Source organism: Molothrus aeneus, chromosome 6 (assembly GCF_037042795.1).
Source record: "Molothrus aeneus isolate 106 chromosome 6, BPBGC_Maene_1.0, whole genome shotgun sequence".
Classification (NCBI taxonomy): domain Eukaryota; kingdom Metazoa; phylum Chordata; class Aves; order Passeriformes; family Icteridae; genus Molothrus; species Molothrus aeneus.
Genome location: NC_089651.1, coordinates 19,127,950 through 19,145,426, shown reverse-complemented (window position 1 = coordinate 19,145,426; position 17,477 = coordinate 19,127,950). Strand labels below are relative to the sequence as shown.

General features: G+C 37.9%; 1 protein-coding gene across 1 annotated transcript in view; it reads right to left on the bottom strand.

The window, feature by feature from the left end:
• Window positions 1-2,913: 2,913 nt before the first annotated feature.
• Window positions 2,914-17,477, bottom strand: part of PDHX (pyruvate dehydrogenase complex component X) — a 37,114-nt gene continuing 22,550 nt past the window's right edge. The window contains exons 6-11 of the mRNA XM_066552366.1: window positions 17,046-17,217; window positions 15,489-15,636; window positions 12,970-13,028; window positions 10,140-10,298; window positions 7,934-7,998; window positions 2,914-6,707 (exon numbers count right to left, since the gene is read on the bottom strand). Of these exons, the coding sequence (XP_066408463.1) occupies window positions 6,443-6,707; window positions 7,934-7,998; window positions 10,140-10,298; window positions 12,970-13,028; window positions 15,489-15,636; window positions 17,046-17,217 (868 nt within the window). The 3' untranslated portion in view covers window positions 2,914-6,442. The remainder of the gene's footprint in view (window positions 6,708-7,933; window positions 7,999-10,139; window positions 10,299-12,969; window positions 13,029-15,488; window positions 15,637-17,045; window positions 17,218-17,477) is intronic.

Below are 17,477 nucleotides of genomic sequence, written 5' to 3'. Positions count from 1 at the left end.
AAAATAATCTTTATGCATACACTTTGCTGCTGACATAAATCTACATCTGAAACAAAACTTGTGCAATTGAGCATCTTTGGAATGTCCTTCAGAATTCTAATGAAAACATTTTTATGTGCAGATATAATTCAAAATTTTGTAAAAACATCATTGTGTTTATAAATGTTTTGGTAAACTAGGTCACTACTTCTTTCAGTACATTGAAACTAATTTTAACTGGAAAAAAAAAAGGAAATTGAGCAAGAAGAAATTAGATATTGTTCTCACATGGTTGAAAGCCTACAAAAAGGCCATCTTTACATTTCCCACTGTTGTTGACAGGGGCACCTACTCCAGAAAACCTACCTAGCAGTTACATACTTCAAGCAAAGAAAATTGCAATCTCTAGTTGTTTAATCTGTTCTTCGCTTATGAAACTACAGCCAAGCATTCTAAATTACCACAAAAATAATGGCAAACCACATGAAAACAATTTTTTTTAATACCACAAGAACTTCAGAAGAAATCCCTAAAACTTCCAGAGTCAAAAGAACGCATTCTAGAACTTTTAATTAGAACTTGTGGTTGCTATGGGGAAAAAATTGTCACTTACAACAAAGCCACATCTTTCTGTATTTAATTAATCTAAAAACTGAAAATAAAAACCTCAAAACAAACACTCCCCACCCTCTCAGTGTTTAGGTATGCAAGAATCCAGAGTTCTTATGTCACTGAGTTCTCCATTTTCCTGTCCTAATGTCACTTTCTGCCACCAGTTAGGCAAACTATTGTCTCAGTGGAGCATTATAACTATTCAGGAGGGGGGTTTTGGTTGGTTGGTTTTTTGTTTGTTTTGCCTGTTGCTATTTTAGAGATGTCTTTTCCTTTGGCATTGATGTCACAATTCTGAAATTAAAAGTAAATAATCAATTACCATCCATGACCAGTTTGATTTGAATGGTATACACAGACACACACTACTGAGCTGTACATAGTGCACATCCACAGGAGGACAATTACCACATTAGGCAGCTTAAAAATTAAACTGGACTCATGCTTAGAAAAGGACAGAGAAAAATAATAGCTTAGCCTATACCTAAATCAGTCCCAATACCCTATGTTTTCTCAGATGAGATATGTTAGATTTCTCTGTAAGTTGAGTATTACACAACTATTGCAGGTTTTACTTGGTTAGATGTCTTTCTATTATTTAACAAAAAAAAAAGAAGTTTAAAACCTCTTCAATTGGACAAATTATTCTCACAAAAGACAACTCTTTGTCCCTCCACAGCTCCAAAATACTGTGGTGAGGTAGGTACAAGGGAAGGCTGCTTTCTCACCCAAAGATTGCTTCACAGATTCTTCAGGGTGTCTCTCTTAGCCAAGAGTATTTGCTCCCAGCTATCATTGCACCTGTCTCATCACTCCTGTTTGAGCAACAGATGCAATGTTGCAATTACTCTCTTCAAATGTAATCAGGGCAGGTTTCTCTCAGGCCTCCCCCAGGGTTGTACCTGCACACACACATCGAAACACGAACATTAAAGCAGAAATGTTGAAGTCTCAGCAGGGGAATTCAGAAGCCCGCCCCTGTTCATCCTGTAGCCGAAATCTGAAAGGCTTTAACAAACACTGTTTAAAAAGCAGCACATGGTCTTTACCTGTCTCTGCACACACAGAGATTGTACATGGGCCCTCACACACACGAATTATGCATTTCCTTTAAAAGGAGGTCCAAGAAGTAAAATTCCCTTTCTAAATGCATTATGGAATATTAAAGTTTTGAAACATTATTTCCTTTAGAGTTTGTCCATGACAATTACACAGTCAGAGATCATCTGCTTATACTTTATGGCTTAAAGAAATCTAGGCACTTCTTGATAATGAATAAAATAGAGATAATGCTACACAAAGAATGCTATTCAAATACAGGTGAAAAAGACCCTTTTCTTTTGACTTCCTTTCATCTCTTCTACCCTCTACAATAGGGATTGTCTTCGAAATTAAAGATGTCTTCTGCAATTGCTTAAATCTAGTCTTTGGCTAAAGTGCCTCTCTCAGCTCAGACTACACTTAAAATTTAAGCCATGTGAATATTTGAGACAGCCCTGACAGGTGAATTTCAATAATCACTTCTCTTCTATGAGTATTATCGACTTCAGTAAGAGGGCCTCGACCCTCTGTGGCATCTGTTTGCAGCTGTCAGAGAGGACACAAATGCATATGGATAGCAGCCAAGGAGGTACCTTAGAGCATTGTTTCAGATAACTTCACATATCCAGAAATGTTTCTTCTGCTCCAGCCTGGGAGTCACTCAGAATCGTTAGCCCTCATTATGAGCTTGAGTAAGACACCACCTGCTCTGAAGACAGTGATAGTTATAGTAGGTTCAAAATATGAATGGACAGAAAAAAAAGACTCTAAATCTACCTGAAAAAGCTGTATTTCCTCTATATTTGTCAACAGGGAAATGCAAGGTGTTAAAACATCTGATGAATTTCCCTGGGCACAACCAATTAACTTCTGAATTGGCTCCAATATAACTGCAAATTAGTTCTCTCTCTAAATACTCTTGGGGGTGGGACTGGAATTTGAATGTTACTTTTATTTGAATCTGTGCATTGTTTGTACTTTAAAAGAATAGTAAAGGTGCTGTAGAATTCTTTCCTACTATCCTAGAATGACCAAGTAACATATTGCACTCAGAATACTGGGTTGAAATTCACACTGTAAGTCAAAAGTTTCAAACTTCAGAAGAGTGTAAGAAGAGTTCTTTTTCTGATCAACCCAGGGATCAGTTCCTGTTCTCCAGGCAAGAAGGAAGAAACAGCATGTTGCTGTCTGCAGAAACCTCCAGAAAGTCAGCGCATGCTGCTAATGCAGACTGGGACGTGACACAGCTAGTATAAGCATCTGCAGAAACAAACAGCCTCCTCAGATATGTAAGCTTATCATTTATTTGGCAGAGAAGAAATTAAAAGTGTACCAAAGCTGCAAAATGAAACATAATTATTTTTTAAAATAGGAAACTGAAACGCGAATTAATTGATGGCTAGGTCAATGGAGAGTATCCTTCAATTAATCAGATCCCTGCAAATGGAAGAGTGTGCTGTAATGCACATCACACAGACAATGCAAAAATCATGAAACTGCAGGAGAGATCTGTTGCTTTAACAATTCACTTCACTCCTTATACAACAGTGAGCAGAAATAAAAATGTTCACAGCTGCCCTTTCTTCCTGTCTAGGTCTAGGACACAAGAAAACCTTCCAAAGTATAAAAGGGAATCTTCTATTGTTCTCTTATCTTTTAAGGAGATAAAGAGTGGCATTCATTAACGTAGCATGAATCACTTTCCTTGGTACAGGTACTGAACAAACAGAAATGTCCATCATTTTCCAGCTACTTATTTTCTCATAATGACACAAATGTTTAACTTGCCAGGTAGGGCCATTATTATGGAGAAAGGGAAGAACAGTATGGGTATTGTAGCTGAATAATTACGTACCACAACACCTACAAGCTGAAACAAAATTGACGTAAAAGTGAAGGAGCGCAAATGGAGTTCAGGCAAACAGTGATGGCTTTTCACTGATAAAGATGAAAGATGCAGATTTTGTAAAGTAAACATGCAGAGCAGCCTGTAGCTTCCAGTAAGTGATTTTCACCCCAGTTCAATCAACACGTGATTTCACCCAGATCCTAAGTTTGTGTTTCTTGGACATGTTTCTACACATCTGCTACCATGAACATCCTCCTGATTCACTCAAGCATGACTACACAGAAAGAAATCCCAAGTTTAAAGTTCAAAACTTATGCTTAACTAAAGAACATGCTGAAAGATACTTTCAGCTTATCAGGTTTTTTTTTCGTGATTAATCTATTATGGATGTAACTGCTATATCAGAGGAATCTGCTTTCTATACCTTCAACATTTTAGGGACAAACAGAATAGAACATCACTGCATATGAGTCAGCAGAGGGCTCTGGCAGCCAGAAGAGCCAAGTGTATCCTGAGGTGCAGGATACAGCATCAAGCAGGAATTACAGAAATTTTATTTTATGAGTAGATTGCAGGGAAAAAAAATGCCCATAAGTCAAACATTCCGACATTGCAATTAGGGATTAAAGTGTGACACACAATTCAATATTTGCCAACAATCATGAAGTCCAAAATAGCTTTTTTTTTTCAATCATGCCTCCTGCAATGGAAAATGATACAAAGATAGTATGTATCCTAAAGGCACACATTTCCAGCACATATTAGTATACTCCATTTCAATGTTTTTTTAAAAAATTACTCACAAAAGTAGATGTCTTCATTGTACGTCTTGCTTTGGTATGTAAAGAATAGGCTGTCAGAAGACATTTGAAAGAATAAAATACAGAAAGCTAAATTTTTAATCTGTGAAAATTTTACTTTGAGGAAAATTTGCTTCAAAAGCAAGCATACCCATTACTACTTATTCACTTTCTGGCAATTTACCCCTTATTCCTATCCCAAATCATCAAGAAGATATTGAATATTTAATCTGTATGGGCACATATTTGCTGCCTCACTTCTGCTGAAGTGCTAAATGTTGCCAAAGGGTACACTTCCTCTGAATTAAGATCTGACTGCTATCACCCATCTGAACTCCACACATTTCCTTCACAGGCTGATGACTGACAAATTACATCTGCTTCAAATAACAATGCTGGCAAAGCCGGCAGGTGCAAAAACTGCAATTCAACCTCGTTAGCCTTGCCCAGTTCCGAAGCTCCAAAGGTTTATTTAACCTGCAGAAGTTGCCTTGCCTGCTGGGACAGCACAGGGGATGAGAGCTGGTGAGACGGGACACAAGTCACATCCCATCCCATCCTTGCATGCAACAGCGCCTTCCAGTGGCTCCGAGGGCGCAGGAAAAGCCCTGGTTCGCAAGAAGGGATCGCAGCGCATGCAGAACTGCAGCAACACAGAGCAGCCGTGCAGCCCTCACCTGCGGGAGCACCACCTGGGGGGCCGGGGAAAACACAGCACCCCTGCAGCAACACGTGCACAAGTGAAAAGCAGGAAATCAGTTTTATAATCGGCCTGAAAAATCTCCTGAGCAGAGCAGATTCAGCAAATAATGAGATCTTGTACATTAAAGACAATATAGAAATTGATCCTTTTTTTTTTTCCCCACGGTAATACAAGGTTAACAAACAGCTTTGGAAAAACTGGAAGTCAATAGTTTCAAATTGCAAATTAATCCTCAGAAACCAATCTTTAACATGGTTTATCAGTAAAAAACTCTTGGAAATACAGAATGGCTATGTCCATTCCTGCACAGTAAAATATATCTGGTAATCAAAAATCTCTCCAAACCAATAGTTTGTGAAATTTATGATAGAAGAAGCTAAAGAGGCAAACTCATTTATCAAAAACTCTCACCTCAGTTTAAAGTAAAGGCTGTCTTGCAAGTAGCTGTTTACTTGTTGAGTTGCTGCCATAATTAATTCCTACAAATCATTAGAAAAAAGCAATTGCACAAACCAGAATAAGACAAACTCCCATAATTCTATTGACAATTTATATTCTCATGAGGTCCTGTAAACACAGTTATTTCATAACATTTACATGCAATATGTGATTCCATATTTATATGTAAGAAAGTTACCAATCTAATTCTGTTAAAGATCAGGCCACTGCACTTGAGCCTCCGAGTTACATTTCAATATACACTGATGATGAAACACTTTCTACTTACATCTACATTCCATCCATGCAAAGAACAGCATTAATCAACAACTATTCAGTGTGCAAAATTTGACCTTTTATACTGGGACCTCTATGAGAACACTGTTTGCACAATTAAGTTCTGTTTTTTTCAATACTTAAAGGAGGCTTTTAAGAAAGACTGGAACAAATTTTTAGCAGGGCCTGTTGCAATAGGAGAAGGGGTGATAGTTTTAAACTGAAAGCAGGTAGATTCAAACTAGATATAAGGAAGATTTTTACAGCAAGGGTGGTAAAAGACAGTACAGGTTGCCCAGAGAGGCAGAAGATCCCCTATCTCTGGAAACATTCAAGGTTAGGATGGGTGGGGCTCAGAAGGCATCCCTGGTCATTGTAGGAGAAGCTGGACTAGACAACCTTTAAAAGTTTCTTGCAACCCAAATTATTCTATTATTCCCTTTTATATTTCATGAAGTTTTATTGAGTTTTTTTTACAGATGAGATTGACTTTCCTATGCAAACACGTGCCATTGGTACTATGTGTTTAAAGAAATATGGTATGTTAACTTCAAAGTCTTTTAGCTTTACAGTACGAAACCTGGTTATCATAGAAGACTAAAATCATGAGTATTTCACATTAATTCATAAATTAAATATTTTTAACTGTCCGTCTTCAGCTATTTACTCCTCTATACAGAAAAACAACCCTAAGTATATAATAGTTATCTATGTTGTCAAAACAGGAAGCAATCTCCACTGAGTTTAATTTAAGGCCAGTCGCATTGGATTCTCTATATTGGCTTTCAAGGTCTCCAGAAACTTTGAAGCCAGTTCATCATCCACCACCCGACCATCACTCGAGAGAGTCACTGTCATGAGCTGATGATGCTCAAGTTTCTCATTCCCTTCTTCATCTTCCACAATCTTGAGCGCTGGTCTTGCTCGGCCCACAGCGAGGATGCAGGCCTGGGGAGGGTTTATGACTGCTGTGAAATCACTGATGCCAAACATGCCCAGATTGGAGATACTGAATAAAACAGAAAAGAGTTCCAGTAACATCAGAAATTACATAACCCCTCCAGGAAATAATCTATATACAAGAACTGCTATGATTTAAATTTCCTCCAAGGCAAAACCCATTAAGTTAAAAATAGATCTGAACAGTTTTCAGTTGAGCACATTCAGACTCTTAAGGGTTTGGAATTTTTGCAATTAAAAATTATGCACCTTTTAAAAAGTCACATTTCTTTACAGCAATATATTCTTGCACTGCACACAATGAAACCAGAAAGTAAACCAGCAAAGCAATGTCTTTAAATATATATTTGCCTGTCCCTGTTCCAAGCCAAACGTCTTTTAGACTGAACCTCACAGCTGCAAGTTACAATGGCTGCTGGTATCCACTAAGCAATAAAATTTGGGCATCCAGGTATCACATGAAAACATTTCTGTCTGTGTCACCACCTGTCAAGTGGTATATTAGGAAAGGCTTGGATTCTTCTGTGACAAGTTGTCTATGGAGAAAGGTGGCCCACCATCTCCTCCTATCTAGTTACAGTTACAGCAAAGAGTGGAAAAAGGATTAAATGGTACAGTCCAATGATCAAATGGCACCACTGCCATGTTCACCATACACCAGGTCCTTAAATATCACATCCACCTGCTTTTTGAACACTTCCAGGGATGGTGGTTCAACCACTTCCCTGGACAACCTGTTGCAATGCTTGACAATCCATTTAATGAAGAATTTTTTCCTAATATCCAATCTAAACTTCCCCTGGTGTCCCTTGAGGCCATTTCCTCTCCTCCTGTTACAACCTGGGAGAAGAGGCCAACCCACACCTCACTACAACTACACTCCTTTTAGGTAGAAAGAATGCAGAGTGATTATGGTCCCTCCTGACTTAACAATCCCAGTTCCTTACAAGACTTGTGCTCCAGACCCTTCACCAGCTCCACTGCCCTACTCTGGACACACTCCAGGCCTCAATGTCTTTCTTGTGGGGATGGAACCAAAACTGAACACAGATCTCAAGGTGTGGCCTCACCAGATGAAATGAACCCGTAGCAGGGTAATTGTTTCCCCCTGATACAAGACACCCAGTCTAGGTTTGACCCTCAGAATCATCAGAAGGAGTTTCATCCTAAACAGAGCAACATTTTAAAAGCAATGCATTAAAAGACAATGGAATAGCTGAGGATAAAACAGTTCTGAACCCATGGTGCATGTATTAAATGCTGCTAGAGTTTTACCTAAAAGATCCTCCCTGGTACTCTTCTGGTAACAGTTTTCCATCTCTGGCCTTCTTTGCTAGAGCCTACAGAAAATGAAAGAAAGCAGGCAGAGAAAAGTAAAAAATTATTATGTTGCAATAGACTAATTCTTTTTATTTCAGTAAGACATTTTAAGTACCATACAGACATTAAGTAAGCAAAAATCACTTGCTTTTGGATTTAGGGAAGCACCTCAGCAACACTGTTGTTCCATCAGCAATGATTTGGCAAAGAGACTAGAACACAAAACTTCATTTTCCCACCAATATTGGCTGTTCAATAAAAGCTGTTCTCTCACCCTACAAATATTGATCCAGTTTTTACAATGAAACCACCATTCTCTCTGGTGGTTTTAGACTATCTAGCAAAATACTGATGAGATAAATTTACAGTATTCTTAACATAGTTGTTTAAAGAAACTGACATGTACCATTTCAGAACTTTCTATCAGATTGAATGAATATATTTCTCCCAGCTAAACCACCTTTTGAAGGCTGCCTTTAAGGCCACTCCTTCTGTGATCTCCATTTCATTTGTGAGACTTTTCTTTAAAATACAACAGAAGAAAGCTTCAAATACAGCCCAAGAAGGTCATGCTATGTTCCACGATAAGATCACAGAGTTGTAAAAAATTCTAAAATTCATAATAAGCATGTCAAGTTACAAAGATACACTAAGCTTCAGTTTAGGCTTTTTCTCATCTCTGAATAACTGGTGAAGACAATAGCCATGGGAACAGCATTCACACAACAGGATCAATAGAAGCGTGATGCGTTTGTGCAATTGCATTATTTGAATGATGACAATCCAGTGCCAGGATGCATATGACCTGGAAAGAAGTCAACATTAACATGCAGCAGAAGGGGACAGATAAGCAATTACACAAAGACAGTGCCTGCCAAACTACAAGGGAGACTGACAGAGAAGCATCTGCAGTTCCAGTGTGTGCATATCAGGTACGTGTTTATTTCAGTAATTCAGTGAAGAAGTTGAAAAGCAAAATGATGTTGGTGTGGACACCTATGTCACACACATTCCCCTTGAAAGGCAAGGGGAATGCTCACTATCATGGCCCCATTGGACATAACACAAGCTGCATTTCCATCATGGGAACTGCAGGACATTGATCTGTGGTAAAAGAGGTTTACAATGCTGCACACTATTACAGGTATTGGGAATTATAATGAAAGTACAACACTGAACAATGCTTCTCTTCTTGTCATTCTATCACTAACCCCACAACCACCTCAACTGACCTTCCTCCTCAACTGGTTACTAGTGTAAGGAATTGCTTTCACAACACATTCAGTATAAAGTAAGCAATATGGACTGGAAAAAAAATCTTAAAAACAGCCATTGATGAATGTTTTGTGGTATGATCCATCTTTTTCTGCCACAACTTTTTGGCTGTTCCCGTCCATCAACACAGACTATTATGGCTTCTATAGTTTCACACAAAAGGCAAGAATTTACGAAGTGCAGTAGTGTCTAGTTTGGGGACACTTTTATGTCCTAGGATCTGCTTCCATTGCATTCCTCAGATGCTGTAGGCCTTTGATTAGCAGTCGTTAAATGACAAAAAATGGCCTGTCTTGGGACATCATTCAGTCTACTTTTGCCTGCCAAAAACCACTCCTTTATCTGGCAACAACTGCCACATATCACTCTGACTGGCACCTGGTCTATGCAAAGTACTGCTCATTAGTCTGAGGAGTTTAATGTTACAGCCTTAATTGAACTGCATATTGAAAAAAATGCAGACAGAAATATGTTCCATAATATAACTGCAAAGAGAGAAAAAGCAGACAAGAAATTTTCTGGGAAAGGGAAAAAACACAAAAAACCCAAAATCTCAAACCCCAAGACTGGAAATACTAATGAAACTAGCACTAAGTAGCATTCTCTTGAGGATTAAAGAATTTCAATTATATTAAATTGCAAAAGTCTGCACAGGTTTATTTTTCAAGCAGTCTAGCCACCATTCAACTAAATAACACGATATTATTGTTGATGAAAAATGGAGTTGCAAAATTAATAAGAATTTTGAAGTGTAAGTAATGCTGAAACCGCTTTAGTTCCACTGCCTTTGTTATTACTGATGTGTATCTGGGTCACGCTACATTTTCTGCTACAGAAAACCATACAGCTGCTCCATTCCTCAGCCTGCTGCACATTTCAGACCCACCTTTGCAGAGGCAGCAATTTCCTTTATTCCCTTGGCAGCAACATCTTTTATGATCGGTGTAATGAGCCCTCTGTCCGTTGCCACGGCAATGGAGATGTCAATGGACTGCAGCCGCCTGCAGGCTTCCCCATCCCACGTTACATTCACATCTGGCATTTGCTAAAACACAGACAATAAAAAAAAGACAGCTGTTAGAAGAATAACAGTGCAATCAGTTATTAAGAAAAAGGAAATTCCTTTAAGACACATAGCTACCTACAGGCATCCACCAAGTGAATTAGCTTGCTGATTTTATTCATTTTTACTTCATCAAAAAGAAGGAAATGTATGCACCAGAAATTAAAAATGGCAGGACAGACAGAAGTTTGTTTGGTGTTGCTAGGAAAAAAACCCCACATTACTTCAAATGTAATGTAAATTTATTCACTGATACCACCTTATGATGGTCAGCATGTAAAGCCTCAAAGCAGTGCAACTTCTCCCACAAAATAAATCACAGGATGCTGGACCTTAAAGCATGGAAATGGACATCCTACTATACCCACATGTTGTTTTTCACTGATGTCTCAAGCATGATTCCCAACAAATAAAATATGTTGCAGGTACACTCACTGTTATTCAGATGTTCTCCCAAAACGCACCAGATTTTTTTTTTTTTGTGGGTGGACTAAGTTAAAATTGAGATGTTCACTGATAATTTCATTTAGATTTTTGAGTTTAATGAAATGAAGAGGGTATTCCAGAAAAATTATGGGAGGGACACAATATCAAAAGTGACTGTCTATCTAAAGTAACTGCACTCCTAGGAAGAAGTGGTATGACAGTACTCTGTGTTCCTATTCTTCAACACCAGCATGTATAGTGGGAAAAAAAAAAAGAAGGAAAGAGAGAAAAGAAGAAAAAAGTATGTAGTATTCTTCTTTGCAAGCTAAATAAACTTCTAGAAGTCCTACAGTTTACACAGTTTTAAGATGCTCTCAAGCAGGTGCTGTGCAACTCAAACTCTTTATATAAAGGTATTCAAAAGAGATGGTAGAGACAGAATTTGTCACTTCAACAATGAAAGATTTCTTTTTAAAGGACAGCTGCTATAGGAGGTGTTGCTACAAAGCCCAGCCACTTGAGGATATCAGCCTGGAAGTTTTACTTCCTTCCTGCACCCTTCTCCCTCCTTGTACCAGAAAGAAGAATGGTTCTACTGGGCTGTCACCTGCTGAGCCCACTGGCACATTCACAAAATCTTGGCTGTCAAATGTCAAGACCAAGCTGAAACACAGAAGCCATAACTGGAGTTGTGATATCCTAAGTGAAGGAGAAATTTCACATGTTCAGGAACCAATACAAGCAGTATCTTGAGGTGTGTCAAACTGTCAAACCAGCTGCAGTCAGCTCATTAGAGCTAGAAGAACACATTTTTCATTGTTCAGAAATAAAATAACAACAAAATACTCCCTGAAGAGCACTCAGAAAAGTCAATGAAACTGCCTTGAATTGAAACTTGAAGATGTATTCACACCACCCAGTTTCAGGGAAGAGAGGTACAGGTGGAAGTGGGTTTTCTTTTTTTAAAGCAGTTGCCCACATCTTTCCCTAAAATGCTGACACAAAGTAGATGAGATGTGAGCTTGATCATGAACTTGTTTCCTGATATACTGAGTTAAATCTGTTGGGTCTTGTTTAATGTATTATTTTAATAGTCAAACAAATGCTAGCATAGATTTCTAACAAAGCAATAGGATAGAATAATTTTATTGATTACTTCCATATCAACATAATATTATCAGCTCAAAAGCTAAGAGCCCCCTCAGAAGACAAAACACAAAACCTCTTGCTCTCTGTCTCCTGTTCCTTTAACCTGCTCTCTGGTGCAGAGATAAGTAATCCAACACTCACAGCAGTTCATGGTAAACTTTGAGTGTCACTATTTCCTCACAAAAGGTTTCATTAGACCACTAAAAAAAACTTCTCGTTACATACACATCTAACAAAAGCACAGCACACATATTTAGCCCCTCCTTTTGGTTTTGGTATTAACTTGCAGATTTTTTTTTTCCAGTCTAAATAAGGCCTCAAATTTCTCTCAGGCACTTGCTTATGAAACTGTGTAGAATCCTGTCTATTTTCTGTCCAAATTACACATTAAGCTATACCTCTTCAAATTATACATTAATATTTAGTACATGTTCAGCTAGAAATCTGTTACATCTTTTCCAGTCCGGTGTTCTATCAATTCCATACATCCACAGGAATACTCCCCCAACTTAAACATAAATTCCTCTCAACCTTTAAACACTTTGAATTATCCTCACAAATGAGAAAACCAGCTCTCACATCCTTTCCAATGTTTTTATATTCTTGTGAGGTAATCCAGGCCATGAGAATTCCTAGCAATGAGCAGAGCGGTTGCCAGAAGAATTTTTATTTCAAAGCAGGTATCACTCAATGTGCCGTCAGAATACACCTGAGGTAATAACAAGGTTTGTGTAAGACTTAGATAAAGACTTGCTTATAACTAAAAGAGGTAAGATCTAATCATTAAATTAATGATCTTGGCAATGGCTTTAGTCTGCTGACTAAGCAACTACTGTGATTTGCAGATGTTAACTGCAGTAAGTGGATCTTCACTAAGAAGTTCTCATTTTTATAGTTCACAGCGTAGACAGTGAAGAGAATTTTACCTGGAAACCTAAAAAAACCTGACAATAAGTAATACAGAATTACCAGCTTTACTGTGATCCCACTCATATCTCCACATACTCACAAAATACTATTCTTGTCTCCTTGGCAGTTTACTACTAAAATATATTTTTAAAGTCAATTATTTGCTTACCTTCAGAGTAACTGCTGTTGCCTTGATAATAAAATCATTTACAGATACTTTAATGTCATCTGCAAAGGGAAACAGAAAAATTTTAAAAAAGGATAACAATCATTGTTCGTAAGATTTGCTTTATCAGCATTTGATGACAAGATTCTAGTGATTCAGCAGGTTTATTTCTTTGAAGCATTAACAGAAAGTCACTTATCTTCAAAATCCAACAATAGAAGAGGAAAAACTTTCCCCCCCCCCTTGGGACAAAAGGCATATCCATCAAGAAAAATCTCATACAAAGACACTCAGAGTTTCAGGAGACTAAAACTGGTAACTAAAATCAGGAGTGGCATCAGAAGCAGGGATAATAGATACAAAGCAGATTAGGCCATAAAATTACTCTGAAATGCATGACATTTACACAATATTAAACTCATCATTCTCACAATACAAAAAAACTACATTACCCTTCCACCACCATCACCACTGTCAGCAAAACTGATCAAGTAGCAAAACCGCCCAATTTTCAAATCCGGTTTATGGCGTATTGTTGCAGTGTGATGCCATTTCCTGTTTCACCTATCCCAACCCCTCAGGTGTGCCAGCCTTTCCTTTCCCCTTTGCCCTCCTGCTAAGAGCTGTCCATCAATCTTAACATTCCAGCAAGGGCGTTGTGTGGTTGGCAGAAGTTCAAAAGATGCCCCTCAGGTCCGGGCTCATTGGCCTGTCCAAGTGTCTGTATCCCTTGAGCCTTCCCCTCCTCACACCTCGTTGGCCCTCACCTGTCCCTTCCCTCCCCCTGTCCCCAGGGCTTAAAAGGACACAAGACCATGCGGTCAAGATTCTATTGGGAGCTGTTTCAGAAGTCTACCATCCTGCAATAAAACTCTGGATTAAGACTCTACGATGGAATCCTCTCCTTTCTCTTCAGTGTCACCTGAACCTTTTCCACCAGAGGTAAACTGAGTTCCTACTATGCCTGGATTTGTTCCGAGTGCCCAGCTGCAGCATCCAGCCGGCCAAAGGTATCTCTGGGGTAAAACGCCACAGCTGCCGCCTTTGGCCCAGCAGCAAGGGCCAGACGAGGCCAGGCACTCCCACCCGGAAATATTGGGATTATTATTCCACAGCACATAACATACACATCTTTCGAAATATTTTTGCAGGGGAAAATAATTTATAGATAATTATATCAAGTGAAACATTCTTAAGTCATCACAAATTTAGAGGAGTGAACCAAGTATTCGCTTACCATATAACTGTCCTGCAACATTTGCCATGATTAGTAATCTATGTATAAGAAGAGAGACAGCATTCCAACGGAACATAATGGAACTTTCAATTCTATGCTGCACTGGCAGAATTTCACATCAGACAAACCTGTACCTTCATCATCAAATATACACTGGTTTCTGTTTACATACTACATTCCTAATCCCTGGCAAAAATGTCACTGTCCAGTGTAGTAGAGCAGCGATACAGTTAAATCATCCACATCTGGTAATATTTTACCCTGCATCACTTAAGTTTATAATAGTAAAAAACTCCACAATTTCCATCAGAGGAAACATAAAAATCTACCAGGACAAGCTCTGTAATTCAATTTCATGCAAAGACATATGGCTTTTCCACCTCTGCATTTAAAGGAAATACTCATTAAGAATCAACAACAGCAGGAGAGGTGTGAAAAATATCAAGTGAGTATTCCTAACTAAGATCCTTTTTTTGGTTCATTCCTTATGAACTGCTGCTGTTTAAAGAAAATATCAGCATTAGAAAATGTCTTTGACATTCAATTGTGAATAAGATACCATTAGGAAAAATAACAGGTAGAAAAATGACCTGGGTACTGTTGCATTAAAAATTAGTCACTCAAAACTCCAGTAGAAGGACAAGCCCCTCCCTATGATCATGTAGGAAACTTGAATATACCTGTCAAATTTAATTTTAGACCCCACAAACAGATAAACAAGCATGGGCTAGTCACTAGTACAGAACAGTTGGCCTCAGTTTCTCAATCAGTAGAGCAATAAAAATGTAAATTAAAATATTCTGCTGCATTATTCTGAATGCAGAGCTCAATGGCTTAGTAAAGCTACCATTTGAACCTAAAAGCTTTCAAACCATGACAGCAACTGTGAAGCTTCAGATCAACATTTTAAGTGTCTTAGACCTAAAATTATTTTACCCAAGTCAAAAACTTAGCACCAGTCTAGGAGGTGCATGTCTCCATCACCAAACAGAGCATCACTAGTGCTTATGCAGTCTGGTTATTGTGGAAAATAAGACTTCAGAGTGATGTGTGAGTTGGCAAAGTAACACCTCTGTCTTCCTGTATCCTGACAAGTTGTCCAATTCAATAACTAACAGGAACTACAGCTTGAGTCCAACATATTGAAAAAAATCTATTTGAATGCATAGTGGTCTACCTAGACAAAATCTACACCTCCTGGGGAAGTTTATGTAAACAGGAAAAATTAAACTATAGTATAACCACATTAGTATTACCACATGTTAAAGTAAATCAGACTACTTACCTTTGGCCAATTCTTTTCTTAATTTCAAAACAGCATCAATGGCACAGTCAGCAGCAGCATATGCATGAGGTATGGTGGTTTTAGATTCTGTTAATCTCTTAGCAATAACTCTTCGGATGTTGCTAGCTGGGATTTCTGTGAATGTGCCCTGAAAGAAATCATATGCTGCATATTAAATATCAGGACAGCCAACAGTTCCCCTTTGCTGAAAGTACTCCAGCATTTACACATGACCATCAGTGACTCCTGCCCATGTCAACTATCCCCTAGGTATCCAAAAGTGATACATTCCAACTACTGAAATTAACATGACAAAGACCATTGAGTGTTCTAGTCTATTTCTATTAACTAAGATCAACACAACAGGTTTTACATAACAATTACATTTTACTGTTCAGAATTAACCTTGCTTTAAAAAAAATAATCCAAATATTAAGGCATTTGTTTTCAGCCAGAGTATACAAGCACTGTTCCATCTTCCAGGTTTGGCATATTGCTCAGATTATGCTTTGCTCCATTTAAATTATAAAAGAACACTTCCTCAGTAAACTACTGCTTTTTCAATTCCCTTAAGACAGGCTTTACAGCATCTTTTCAGTTATTCTTCTCTCTCCTTCCAGATATATCCAATAATGTTTTAATTCCCAAGTTCTTCCTAGAAGCAGGTCAACTTGCAAGAAATCTCTTAAAATATTAGTGACTACAGAAAGCAAGAAGATAAACGATTTTGTAAAACATTATTCTGTAATCTTTAGCACATATCTCTTGAACTTATAAGGATTCATAGAATCCTTAGTACATATTCAATACTACTCAACATACAATAAATTACAATATGCATGTTCCGGTGCAATCATAGAAATGTTTTATTCTGTAATGGATATAAGTCTGAGCTTTTGAGTTGTTTGGCTCTTTGTACAGTGCAAAAAAAAGGGCAGCATTTTCTGAATATTATGAATTGTAGCTACATTGTAAACTTCAGACTAAAAAGATACATCAAATTTAGTTCTAGAGACAGAAAATGTTTTTCATAAAAGCTTTTCAATTTCCACTGATGTCTATTTCATCAAGGGCATTTATTCTTTAAAAAAAAATATTTTCTGGTATTTCTAACATTTCAATTTAACTCAGAAACTTAAGTAAGTCCTAGAGTTTGCACAATTACTCTCCAAGGCAACCACCAAGACGACTTTTCCTTCCTCACCTCTTGACAACTCATTAATGGACACTTATATCTTGCAGGAAAGCAAACAAATCAAGTACAGTAAAAATAAATCATCATTCTAGTTTCTCCAAGGCCTGCAATATAAATTTTCCCATCACTTCAATTTGCAAGCTTCACAAAATAGTATGCAGACCATCATTTCAAGGATTTCACAGTTTTAATTACATTTCCTTAGAATCACTGAAACATACTAAAAACTGCACATCCCTGAGCTTGGCATCTGGGTGGCCTTAGTTTCCTTCCTGTCTCTAGATCTAGAGATCTCAGGGCTACTGAAGCAGCTTTTGCACTATTCAGCTGTAGCAATGCTGAAATCTTAGCAGAAGTGTTACCAGTGCAGCAGGTTGTCCTGGTGTGGAAACTGGTGGAATTGCTGGCCTTGGATAAGAAGTCACAGCTGTTGCTTGTGAAGGAGAAGGCACTGCAGCAGGAGCTGGAGAAACCACAGGTTTCAATTCACTGGGTTTACCCTTCTGCTTCTCTTGCAGAAGTTTGAGAGCATCCCTGGTGATTAAACACAGTGAAATACTGACAACAAAGAAACTACTTAACAATTACTTAAGTATTTCTATTCCATCACTTATTCTATTTAATTAGCCACTTCTGTACATTTAAATTCCTGCTGTCAAACCAAACATTAAGAAGGTGATTATTATTAAATTATATTAATTTTGTGTTGCCTTTGTGGTATCTTTTTAGTAAATTCTCATTAATTTCTATGAATAAAAGGGCCTGAATATGCAGTAACAGAAAACATTTGTGTT